This window comes from Typopeltis vanoorti, chromosome 20 (genome assembly GCF_054136105.1).
Source record: "Typopeltis vanoorti isolate ZY-2024b chromosome 20, IOZ_Tvanoo_1.0, whole genome shotgun sequence".
Classification (NCBI taxonomy): Eukaryota; Metazoa; Arthropoda; class Arachnida; order Uropygi; family Thelyphonidae; genus Typopeltis; species Typopeltis vanoorti.
In genome coordinates, this window is record NC_143568.1 from 2,819,416 (window position 1) to 2,833,617 (window position 14,202).

The 14,202-nt window shown below is 36.0% G+C and overlaps 1 protein-coding gene across 1 annotated transcript in view; it reads left to right on the plus strand.

The window, feature by feature from the left end:
• LOC150095194 (uncharacterized) overlaps positions 1 to 14,202 on the plus strand; it is a 128,592-nt gene that overhangs the window by 19,447 nt on the left and 94,943 nt on the right. The window contains exon 3 of the mRNA XM_090410309.1: positions 3,482 to 4,615. Coding sequence (XP_090266435.1) covers positions 3,493 to 4,615 — 1,123 coding nt within the window. The 5' untranslated portion in view covers positions 3,482 to 3,492. The remainder of the gene's footprint in view (positions 1 to 3,481; positions 4,616 to 14,202) is intronic.

Consider the following 14,202-nt stretch of genomic DNA (forward strand, 5'->3'; position numbering starts at 1 on the left):
TAGATCTGTGAATTATATATTATATCATATATTAAGATAATCTTTATAGATATATTACACAAGTAGATACCACAATTAAATGGAAAATGAACTCTAGAGAAAAAAAAGATGAAATTCACAGAAGTAGGGAAATGTACAATCAAACATCAGATTTTTAACATGGAATATTAGAGGAATAACACTAATAAAGAAAATTAGAGAAAATCCTAAAGGAATATAATACAAAAATAGCTATCATAATAGAAACAAAACAAAAAAGAATTGATTCAAGATCTAAAGGATTATATTTAAAGACATAGTGGAGTAAAGAATAGGTCAGCATGCATCTCCTAGTTATGGGTTATAGATGATGAGGCACTCCTAGATGTAAGGGTTCTCATTTTACTATTAGCATCATTATGGGAATAGGATTTCTTAACCATTGATTAAAATTGGTTGGTGTACATGCAGACCATGTTTTTGAAATTTTGAGTCCATCATGTTTGTTGAGGATGATGGCATCAAATGGTTCTTTCATACCATGTAACTTGCCTTTCATGAGTGAGATTTGATGCATGAACATCACAACTACACATCAGTTTTATTTACTGTAGAAAAAGCAGACATTTTTTGGAATTGTCCTCCTGCTTAGTAACCAAGTAAATTATAATAGGCTAGAAATTGTGTTTTTGGTTTCATCTTTTACCCAAACAGAAGCAAACAAAATTTGCACACAAAGTATCTTCACAACTGGTCTATTTGTGCATAGAGGCTGTTCCGTGGTGTATAGCAATATATACATCCAAAATTAGTGTTCTTTGTATCATGGGATATTGAGTCAACATTAAGTCAACATCCTCTATATATAAGTAGACCAGTCCTGTTAAAACTATTTTTACTTATGCTTTGGTAAATGATTAAAACAAGAATACAGTTTCTTGTCTGTATAATTTCCAAGCAAAAAGCCTTAATAACTCAATGCAGAATTGACTGGAAATTTGCCAGACTACGTTACACAAAAGCATGGTACAAAAATATGAAAGAAGCATAGACCATTATAATCCATCTTAACTTTGATAAAAAGAAGGCAACATGAAAAACCTTCCTCCTCCCCGCATTCTGTTTAAGTGATCGTACCACCATACATTAGATCTGCTCACAAACTACTAAATAATAACAATATCAGATATGTTCATTTTTAAAGTGATTTTTTCCATTAATGATATCTGTTTACTCCCCTAATTATTTTTTAGATCTCGTATCTGTATTTTCCAGTTGTTGATCAGCCATTCTACATCTAATCTAGTTCTCATATCCGCAAGTTAAAACTGACTTGAACACTGTCTGTATACTACAAGTTTAGTGTTCAGTCTAATTTCTCTCTTATACCATCATTTGGTGTGGTGAGTCAACTTCATTTGAATCACCACCATTCCAGATTTGTGAATTCTACTCAGCTGGCCTGGTTGGCTGAGTAAATTGCATACTCTCTCTTCAGCCAACAGTTCTTTGGGTTCGAGTCCCACCATGGACATGGGTATTTGTAAAAGTCTGCTGCAAACAAGCTTGTGTAGCTCCTTGAGTTTATAAAGCTATTTTTTAAACATTAAAAATAAATATTTTCATATTTAACTTGCTGTATTCACTAAAAAATTGTGCCTATATAGGTTTTATAGGTTTTCCATTCAGAATGCAGTTGAAGTTTTCTACTTTCCTGTCTATTTTCATATTTTGGTCTTTTTGTTGTTGACTTTTCATTGTTTGCCCTGGTCCCCTGAACAGAAATGGTGGTGGCTTTTTTTAATTGGACAGTGCACTTACAGGTATGAAATTCTATCCTGTTATGCAATAATTTTGTATTGTGATTTAAGGCAATATGAATACAATTTGTTTCCCAAACTGTTGACTCATCTTTTGTTCAGTATCCAGGCAGAATACACCATGAGATGGTAAGAATTGGACATTAGGTCAGAAGCCCTGGTCAGTTCTCCACATTCCCTTAAAAAAAAAACTACATAAACTCTCCTCCCAGTTATCCAGATCTGATCCTTAAATATTCTCTCCTCTCCCCCCCCCCACACTCTCCTTAGTAATTCATTTTGGGTTAAAACTTTTGTGCATCAGATGACAGGCTATTCTGCATTATGTATTTGAACCCTGCTTACCCTAGTGCCATATTTAACTTCTACTCCTTTGTATGTAACATTTATACACCAATGATGAACTTTGGTATATAGGTTGAAATGTTACAACCTGGTAATTTAAATATTACTAAATAATGATCACTAATCATTATTATTTTCATATTTCACTAATAGCATAATAGATTTATATAAGTATCGTATCATTTGAAATGAGTTGATAAAGTCAGTGCGAATGTAAAACACAGTGTAGTTAAATGCAGGCATATAGTGAAAGTAAATAGCACCAACTTTTACACATGCATGTGCACACATACACACACACGGGCTTGATAAATGTTCAAGTAGAATAAAAAAAAAAAAGAAAGTAGTAAGGGGTAGAGTGAAGAGTGCCTGCCACAATTAGAATGATAACAGTAGGTTGGATTATAGATATTGTTAAATATTGGGGATAGAGTAGAAATATAAACCACTAAAGAGATTTTATAGGATAGAATAATTCTAAATTGGAGAAGAGTATGTTTAAAGAGTAATTTTTATTTATTTTTGTATTTTATTTATGTTTTTGCCAAGTGATGAATAAATGGCATAGGCTGCCTGAAGGGTTTTTGTTGAGTATATTATTATTAAATGTAAACCTTTCTCCCGAACTCCCTTTTTTAAAGTGTTTACTACAAAGTCTACATGTTTAGATGTTGTGTAAAGTACTGATGTTTATAAAATTCTGTTCTGATTTGTCTCTAAAAATGAAAAATAATATGTTTTAGAAAGTATAATAAACTTGGTATGAGTTAACAGAGCCTTCCATAGTTCATCATAGAGTTTCATAGTTGTTCCCGTATAACAAATAGCAATCATGCCTCCATAGCGCAATTGGAAGAATGGTGGTACTTTGCACCCTTCAATTGGAAAAGGTCTAAGTTAAATTCTCATCGTGACAGGAGGAATCTTAATGTTTTTTTCCAGTCGAAGGTGAGTTAGCCAATCTCATATGAAGGTGTAGCAGAGTTTTTTTACTTTCAGAAACTCAGGTTTTTCATCCCACATACAGACAAATCGGTCTTCAGCACACATGCAATTTACAGACAAAAAATACTAGTTGTGGTGGTGCACAATAGATGCTGTTGGTGTAGATGATGGTAGCAGTGGTTCAGCATAGTTGTTGGATTAAATGGTGGACATGGAGAGTTGTAGAGTAGGTGACCTCCCTCAATGAGACTTTGGACTCCTTGGAGGTTTCATGAAATAATAATAAAATCTCAACTTTAATTTAACAGTAGATTTTAATAGTATGGTATTTTAGTAATGGTTGTATTTTCAGTAATTATTATGTAATAAATTTCTCCTTGATATATTTCTAGCATCCTCTGGGATGGAAATGCAGCAGCCACAACAGCAACAACAACAACAGCAGCAGCAGCAACCAACATTAAATTCTTCTGCATTTGAACTAGCAAATTCTGAAGAATGGCTTACAGCTAATATTATGAACTTAGAATATGAAGCAGATTCTTTGTGCCCTTCTGGTTTGACTACTGACACTGTTGAAGTTAATAATAATCAGACAAGAGTAATTTCTAATCTGAAAGCTGAACAGTTTGATGATGACGAATTGAAAGCATCAAATATCCTCTACAAAAGGAGAGGAAATTCAAGTACACCCTCACTGAAGGATATGTATAATTTGTGGGGACTGGAGACAGATTTTGATAATCCAAATGTTGGGAAAAAAATTACAAAAAATTTGGGATATGACCAATATATTGAAACAAGAAGCCCTGTTTCTCTTTGGGGTGCACCAATGGATATTGATTTCTTAAAAATGGACGATGTTTTTCAAGTGGATAAAGCAGATCTTATCCAAGGCCCAACATTAGCAGAATTGAATGCAAATGATGAATCTTTATTTGATTCTCTGGATTATGACCTGTTGCCTTCAGATTATAAAGCTGTACAAAAATCAAATTCCTCTAAACAGACAATAATAAATGATGCATTTCTCTTTCGAGCAGAAACAAATATAAGTGATAATGTGAAATCAAAAGATATACTTAAGTTACCTATGTTATCAGAAAAAACTAAAAGTGAAAAAATAACATCAGATCTTGACTGCCTTCCTGTTTCAAAAACTGTAACCTCTGTAAAGATAGAACCTTCAGAGTGTACTGCTTCTAATATGGAAAGCTCAGATTTAAAAAATGAAATGTGTAATTCTGATAGTTCCAGAAATTCTAAACTAGCCTTAATAAAAGAAACAAAATCAAAAATTCCAGAAGAACAAGATATAAATAAAATATCCATATATTTATTAAAACAACTATGTGAAAAGACAGTTCAACCTCAAGAAAGTTCTGAGTTAACTTTGCAGAAAAGAAAGAAGTCCATATCAGAGGAACTTCCAGTTAAAACTTCCTCTTCATTTTCAACAGATGAAGGATTTGATAGTCAAGCAGAAAATTCTGATTACAATGGTTTACTTTCATCAGATGATGATGGTAAGTGGTGAATTTATTGCTGCAGATTATTATAAAGTAATTTGTTAGTGTTACTTATACTGGATATATATATACAGTAGAACTCGGTTATAACGATCACGGTTACAGCGAATTCACATTTATAACGAATAATTTTGAAGGTATATTTGAATTACATTTGATTTAATGCATGTATTTCATGTTTATTACGAATTCGTTTCATGGGAATAATGAACGAATAATACACGTTAGTCATTCCTTTACTGACATTTCGTATGTACGCATTTTCTGGTTGTGGAAAAATGTCGGGAGTCAAACGGAAAATTTTATCGGTTTCCGAAAAAGTAGAAATTATATGGGAGGTGGAAAGTGGCCAATCAAATCTGACAGTAGTAAAGAAGTATGGTTTGTCCCCATCTACAATATCAACAATTTGGAAGAATCGCGAGTTGACTCTGAAAGCTTTTGAAAACAATTTATCGAAGTGTAAAAAACTTAAAAAGTGTAATAAAAGTGACGTTGACAAGGCACTTCTTTCGTGGTTTAAAGTGCAAAGAACTGCTGGCTTACCTATTAACAGACCAATTTTGAAAGTTCAAGCCAAAAAATTTGCTGTTCAACTTGGTTATAGCGATTTTAAATGCAACAATGGGTGGATTGATCACTTTAGGAACAGAAACAATATTGTCGTAAAAGTAAGTGGCGAGGCATTGTCCATGCACAAAAACGTTGTTTCTGACTGGATCAAGAATGTATAGCCGGACATCAAATGAAGGTATGGATACAACAACATTTATAATGCAGACGAAGCAGGGGTTTTTTATAATTTAACGCCCGATAAAACTTTTCAATTTAAAAAAGAAAAGTGCATTGGCAGAAAACTTATCAAAAATAGACTCACAGTTTTAGTTTGTGCGAACATGACCGGTAGTGATAAAAGAAAGCTTCTTGTAATTGGAAAATCGGCAAAGCCTAGATGCTTTAAAAACATAAAGAAACTTCCCGTTGATTATACAGCGAATAAGAAGGCCTGGATGACATCTTCAATTTTCAAAAATGAAATTCGCAAGTGGGATAAAAATCTTCGCAGTGAAAACCGGAAAATTTTGTCATTGATAGACAACTGTCCTGCCCATCCTGTAATGGCTAATTTAACAAACATAAAACTTGTTTTTTTGCCACCAAATGTGACATCTGTCTTGCAACCACTTGATCAAGGCATAATTAGATGTTTTAAATCCCATTTTCGTCATCTGTTAGTCTTGGAACTGATAGAACGCAGAGAAAAATCCGTGGAAAATGCTTATGCTTACGACTCGAAGATCAGTGTACTTCCCGCAATACGTTTAATTAGTAATGCTTGGAATTTGGTGTCACCGTCTACGATACAAAACTGTTTTAAGAAAGCCAGTCTTGCGGAATACGAGTGCGAATCTGAAGAAGATAAAGAGGATAACTTACCGTTATTTCGTGGTTAAAAGCACGAAACTTGAACAATATTGAAACGTGCACAGAGATTGATAATTTTGTAGACATTGATAATGGCGTCGCAACTTCAGGTATACCGACAGACGCTGACATCTTAAAACAAATCTCTTATATATACCAGAAGAAGATAATAGTAGTGACTCCGAGGAAGAAAATAGCAATGATGAGAAAATCGTTACCTGGTGTGAAGCAGAAAGTGCTTTACATATTTTAACAAGATTTATGGAATCGCAATCTGTAAGTTCAGACGACACATTCAAGCATCTTAGTGATATAAGGAACAATTTCAAACGTATGAAATATGCGTCTTGTGCAAAGCAAAGCACGGTTGATGATTTTTTTATGTAAAAATGTGAAGTTTTAAAAATAAATTTTTGTTCTTTATATGTATGTATGCACATATGTATTTATGTTACCCAATATACCTATGCTGAGAAAAATCTGAAAACATTTTTAATTCACTCAAATTATGACCTTCTTGGATATAACAAATAATGGTTATTACAAACAAATATATGCGGTCCCGTGGGATTCGTTATAACCAAGTTCTACTGTGTGTGTGTATATATATATGTATATATATATATATATAAATAAGTTTGTTTACCTTGGGAATAATGTATATTACCAAGTAATTTAATAAACTTGGTTATTTTACTCTTAAAAATATTTTTTTTTCCTATATATATATATATATATCCAGTATAAGTTTATTTCTGCACATGATAAAATGCATACTTGATATTTCACAACAGATAGTAAAAACTTGTATAGTAGAATTCTTTGAAACTTTCCAAAAAAAAAAAAAAAAGAAAAAAAAAGCTTTTATAAATTATCCATATTACAATGCCCATAAAGTAGTGCAAGTGAGAAAAAAAAGTATGTTTTATTAATTTATTTTTTATTGTCTATATAGACAGGTGTGGTTGTTGTGTTGGTTGTTGTCTTGGTTTGTTTCAGGTATGGATGGACAAAATGATATACAAATACAATATTCAAGATTGACTGGCAACAGTGGAGCATTATTTTAGATGTAGAATTTATACATTTGCAAAACAAGCTCTGATGACAAATTTTCCTGCAGCCTACTCATTCTGGTAGACCATTACTTTCCGAAGAAAACATTTGAAAGGTTCAAATAATTTTGCTGAAAGTTCACTCAAATAAATATGAAGATTGTTACATATTCATATTTAAAAATCAGCTGCTCATAAAATTTGTCAAACAAGCTTAAATCTTCATCCTTACAAATCAATAGTTTACTATAGTCGCTCTAATAGATCATACCATCGTAGTGTTTTTTGCAAATGGTTGTTTTCTTATCTTTAAAGATGATGGCAGATTTGTGCAGACCTGCTTCTTCTCATCTAAAGTATGGTTTCACTTATCAGGTACATTATCAGTACATTGACAGTGCCAATCTGGTAAGGATGCCCTGCCCTACATGTTGATTAAGGATCCTTTAGGAAGTTGGGTGACTAGTGTCTTTCAGAAGAAAACATTTTTTAAAGTTTCAAGTAATTTAGTTGAAAAATCTATGGACTTTCTGTCTACAAAATACTTACACACACTAGAAGCTACATCATCAACTGTCACACCATCACCACTCCCACTGGTGTGATAGTTGATTATTAAAACCTTAGCTAATAGAGCTAAAACCATTCGCTTGGATCACACTAGCCTCTCTGCTGAATTCGATCACATTCGTGACATGTTTTTAGCCAATAACTTTCCCTATCACAAAAGCAGCTGAGCTCTCTGTCTATCATCCAAACCCCAATTCCTAAAAATCCAGAACACAAAATTGATTGCTATCCCTCACATCACTCAGAAAAAATTGCCTGCATTCTTAAAAGGTGTATAACATATAGACCTCCTTCAGGCCATACCAAAAATTAGCCACCCTTATCTCCTCACCTAAAGACCTAGATTACCCTTTGTCTACGGTATCCTTTGCTCCTGCAAACTTAAATATTTTAGATAAACTGGAAGAACAGAATATCCATTTAGAACAACACAGAAAATATGTCTATCTGCTGCACTACAGCTGTTCCAGGATTGCAGACCATGCCTTAGATTCGGATCACTGATCTATTTTGGGAAAAACCTCTGTTATACAGAAAAAAGATACAAATTGGAGAGGTTGTTCCTAGAATCTGCCACAGATTCATAAATTCTTCAAACCTGAACAAATTAAGCTGCATCATATTGCCAAAAATCTTGGAAACTATCGTTGTGAGACCTCCAGCAAGATTCTACCACTGCACCCATGGAGGGGGTCAGCAGGACTATAGGAGCTGGGCTTATGAAATCAGTCTTTGTTTGTCTTCCTACCAGTGTGTGCATACATGCTCATGCTTGGTATTTCTTTGTGTCTATGAAGATGTCTTGGGAACCAAGATAAAATATTGGCTTGTAATATTGCCGGCCTGTTTGGCCTAGTGGTTAGCGTATCCGCTCTTCTGCCAAAAGGCTGCGGGTTCGAATCCTGCTGTGGGCATGGATGTTTTTGATTGTCTTTGAAAATACTAGTGATGGTGGTGAGCTGTATATGGCGTTGGTGTAGTTGCTGTTCTTTGTAGTTGGTGGATTGAGTGGTGGAGACAGAGTTGTAGAGAAGGTGCCCTCCCTCAATGAGTCTTGTGACTCCCTGGAGGTATCACATAATAATAATAATAATATAATTATCTAAATAAATTTAGGTATTTATTTAACAGCAACATGATACCCTCATTCATTTGCCCATCTGACCAGTTTATTCAAATCCTCTTGCAGGACTACCACATCTACACTATTACTAATAACCCTTCCAAGCTTCACATCATCTGGAAATAACTGAACATCTCCTTGCAATCCACTGACAATGTGATTAATATAAAGGTTTAACAATATAGGTCCCAGTACTGAGGCCTGTGGGACCCCACTTGTAACCTTCTGCCTCCTTGATACCGTCCCGCTCCCCATACACAACTCTGATACCTATCAGATAGCCAATCTTGAATCCAGTTCACTGAACTGGATTCAAGATTGGCTCAGTTCAAATATGTCAATTTAAACATCAATTTAGATGTCAATTTAAATATCAGCTTATCATGGAGTACCCTGTCAAATGCCTTTTGTAAAATCCAAAAAAAAAAAAAAAAAAAAATCAGAATTTGCCTTTCCCTCATCAACTGCTCTTGTCAGTTATAAAAGGCAATCATATTACTAAAGCAAGAGCACCCCTTAACAAATCCATGTTCACTCTCACAGATATTACCCTCATCTGCCCAAAGCTGTATATGATCCCTCACTAATTTCTCCAAGATCTTAACAACTACTGATGAAACACAAACTGGTCTATAATTTAACACTTTCATTCTCTACCACCCTTATGTAATGACACTACCTTACCCTCCTTCCACTTCTTGGGTAACCTTCCCTTGGCCAGACTTCCAATGAAAAGCCAGGTCAGCAGAGCTCTCAATTCTTTAGCATATTCTCTCAAATGCGGCCGGTTGGTTGAGTGGGTAGCATATCTGCTCTCCAGTCAAAAGGCTGTTGGTTCGAATTCCACCATGGATATGGATGTTTGTGATTGTCTGTGAAAATACTAGTGGTAGTGGCAGGAGATGGCATTGATGTAGATGATGATTTTGGTGGCCAAACCGAGTGATGGAGAGTTGTAGAGTAGGTACCCTCCCTCAATGAGCCTTGGACTCCCTGGAGGTGTCGAATAATAATAACAATAAAAAATTCCATCCAGTCCCACTATTTTATTGACATCCAGAGTACACAGTATTTGAAACATACTCTCCTCTTGCACTTCTGAACCCTGAACCTGCCTTATCTGTCTAGTGTTAAAACCTACTTCTCCAGGATGAAATACCCCAATAAAATGTTCATTGAACAACTTCACTGTGTCCTTTGCATCAATCACTCTATACCTATTTTTATCTAACAATGTCATTCTTTCACAATCACTTCTACTGGCCACATAGCTAAAAAAAATTCCTTAGAATTTTCTTTGGATCTCAGGACCAATCTTTTCTCATATTCTAGTTTTTCCTCCCTTACCATATTAGTCACTCTCTTTGCCTGATTCTTATATTCTTCATATATCTACTCTCTACCCCTCATATCTTTTCCATAACCTCTTTTTAACCTGCAGTTCCTGTTTTATATTGTTTGTCATCCACTTTACACCAAATTGTATCCTTTTCTTCATTCATGGTATATAGCTTACTATTGCTTCTAATAAATATTCCTTCACAATGTTCCAAGCACTAATGATATCCAGGCCTTCCAATTCCTCCTTCCATGGAACTTCACCAAGTTAATATCTAAGACTATTATAATTACCTGCCGTATAATTCCATATACATTCCTTTCTCTTTGATACTCCTGCATGTCTGTTCATCTTCCAAGTCAAAACCACATGGTCACTCTCTCCAATTGGGAACAGAGATGCCATCTCAGTTATCAGCTCTTCTGATGCTATGACCAAATCCAAAATTCTTGAACCTCATGTTGCTTCTACTACATGTTCTAGGCATTTATCCCTCAAGAATTCTAGAAATTCCATTCCCTTATTACTACATGCAGTTTCCTCTTCCCAACTGATACTGCTATAGTTAAAATCTCCCATAACAATCATTCTTCTTGCACTTGCCAAGCTCCTCACCCTCTATGTTACCTGGCTTGTAGCAACACCCCACTAAATATCCTGTATTGCCCACCTCTACCTCATACCATATGCTTTCAGAACCATTAGTGTCATCACCCTCCAAAGCCTCCACTCTGAGAGGACATAAGTCATCACTTATCATAAGCAGTACTCCACCACTGCATTTTCCCTTCCTATCCTGTCAAAAAATGCTGTACCCTGCTACTACTCTTCTTGTTAGTATGTGATCTTCTGTCAACCACGTCTCAGAGATCCCAATAGGCTTTGGATAAGCTGATGCGATCAGCACCACCAGTTCATCTCCTTTATTCTGGATACTCCTGGCATTAGTATAAAGAATAAAAATGTCACTGTTTCTATACTTATTATTATTATCCCTCCAGACTCCACTGGATTCAACATTACCTGATGTATTCCCCCCTTCTCCCAAGCACCTATTCCCACAAAAGGCCACCTCTGCTACCATTCGCCCTGATAATTATAGTTTCCCTGCATTGACATACTGATTCTTTCAGAGAACAGCAGTCTCTCCAGATGCCTATGTCCTTCCTCATTTAAATGCAAGCGGTCTCTCACATACACTTCCTTTCTCTCCTCAAATACCTCCCAAGCATCCACATATTTCAATCCTCTCTTCTGACACATTCTGGCTATCATGCTATTCATTATTACTGCTCTTATAATCAACTCGTCATTATCATACCTGGGCAACACACACACTGTCTTTCCTCTCTGTGTTTTCTTTTGTACAACCTCAAGCATGAACCTCAGATCTCTTGCCACCTGATTCACACTGCCTCTCAGATCATTCGTGCCCACCATCATAATCATCTCGTCCACCCTTTCAGCCCTTTTAATTGCCATTGTCACACTTTCTATCATACCTCCAGGCATTCTATCTTGCACACCACGGATCATCAAGTCTTCATACATCACACCTCTTACCACTATTCCTTCCTTGTTCACCTGCATCCCTCACTCTCTCCTCTAGCACTTTCTTTCTTTCTTTGTTCTCCTACTTACCTGCTGTCCTGGCATCTCTCTTTCCCTGGTTTCAGCACTCCCTTGCATTTTTCTCATTCTCTCTCTCCTGCTGTTTCTATTCTCTCCTCTTCTATCATTCCCATAACCCTCTCTCAGTCCTTCTCTGATTCACTTTGCATTCATTGCTTCCATTTATTTACTGAATCTCTTCTTTTGCACTTCTCAACTCATTCCCCGAGACATTCCACCTTCTCTTTGAAGTCTATCCTTTCCGCAAACTATCCACTTGCTCACCATACATCCTCCCAACTAAGACCATTTCTTAAAACTTCGTAATGATTCAAACTTTCCACAATCCCCACTTTCATTTTTTATTTACATTCCACTCATTATCCTTACTTTCTGTCACACTATTTGTCTCTCTCTGTCAGTATTCTTCTACCTCTAACACAACGTTGCCAAGGTCTGGTACACTAATCTCCAACTCAAAGTTCTTCCCATTTCTTATATTTTTGCATATATGCACTCCCTGATCTCTCATCTGCCACATATCCCAACTGCTGGGATGCATAAATGCCACAAGCACTGCATGCCACATATTTATTTATCATATGGCTTGTACACATGGTTAAAAGACAATAAGATATAATACACATGAATATAGATAAGATACACATATATGATATAAAAAAAAAAAGAGTCTACATTCAGGCAAATACAAATATGAAATTTATGACAAGCATCAGACAGAAGATTAGTCATATTTTAACATTTAGGGTTTTAATCCAGTTGATCGCCTCTGGGGATAGGTCAAAGATATCCTTAAAGTCACCTGGATATGCTGTCAGCTCGCATTCCTGTACTATATGGTGAATGGTTTGGGTCTCGGCTTCACAGGGACAGTGGGGATTTGCTATCTTACCCCACTTTGAAAGCGAGTCTCCACGTACACCATGGCCTGTACGAATCCTTTTAGCCGTCGTCCACATATTCCTGGGCAGGTCAAATTCAGATGGTTTTTGGAAGATGTTTTTGTGATTACGAACTTCAGGTGATACTGCTTGGGACCACAGTACATCCCACCTACTCACCATACTGTCATTCTGGCTAAGAAGATTACGGGCGGTTTTTATGGCAGGTCTTCTGGATTTTAGTCTATTAGATAACACATCTGGAATAAATTCATGTATTGAGAGAGAAATATATACCACAATTTGCATCATATTCAAGAAGCAAGGCTTCCTGTCATCGCAGTTCCGGAGGAGCAATGTGGCTCAAAGTGGAGAGCCATTGTAAGGGTGTACTCCTAGTGGAGTTAAGTTGAGTATCTAGTTTATTGACATGGTAACTATTGAGCCAGACAGGAGCACCATACTCTGCTGCACTGTAAACTAGACCATTGCAGTGCACTGCAGAGTTGTGGCACTTGAGCCCCATATAGTACATAAAGCTTCTGAACTATGTTATTTCTGGTGCAAACTTTAGCAGCGATATTAATCATATGCTATTTATATGTCAGAGTTCTATCCAGAGTTATTCCCAGATATTTAGGTGTTGGATTAAACATAATGTTCCATCAGCATATATCTCTGGTTTTTGATTTGCAAGTCTATTGTTCAGGTGAAAGCAAGAGCATTTGGTTTTACCAGAATTTGGTGTTAATCTCCATTTTTTATAGAACTGCCATAAAGCCGACAGATCATTTGTCAATATTTCTTCAGTTCTTTTTGACTTGTTGCTGATCGCCAAAGCTAGATCATTTGCATAAGCAAACTTCCTGCTGACTGTTTCAGGAATATCTGCGATGTAAAGGCTAAAAAGCAGTAGTGCGAGCACTGAGCCCTGAGGTAATCCATTCTTAAGCACTCCCTGTTTACTGATGCTTCCTCTGGTGACTACCCTGAAATATCGATCACACAGTAAGTTGTTTAGGAGACTGCCCAATATTTTACATGGGATGACCTTAAGAATTTTATATATGAGTCCCTCCCTCCAAACAGTATCGTAAGCCGCTGTTTAGTCAATAAAGACTGCAGTAGTCTTCAGGCATCTTTGAAATCCTGCTTCAATGTAGGTTGTTAAGCTGAGAACTTGATCTGTGTAGCTGCAATCTCTTCTGAACCCTGCTTGTTCTATTAGAACACATTCCAAAATTTTATCACTGATCCTGTTCAATATTAGTCTCTCCAATAATCTGTAGGTTGCACTTTTAAGGGCTATGGGGCGATAGCTTTCAGTTCTGTCTGCTGGCTTACCTGGTTTTAACACAGCAAAGATTTTTGTCCTTTTAAATTCTTAAGGAATGCAGCCACTTTCAAGTATATTGTTAAAGAACTTAGCCAGCCACGATCTTGCATAAGGTCCACAGTGCGTCAGGAATTCATTATGAACATTGTCAAATCCAGGACCCTCCCCCGTTTTGATGTTTTGAAGCGACAAGGATATTTCCTCACAGGATAAAGGCAAAGAG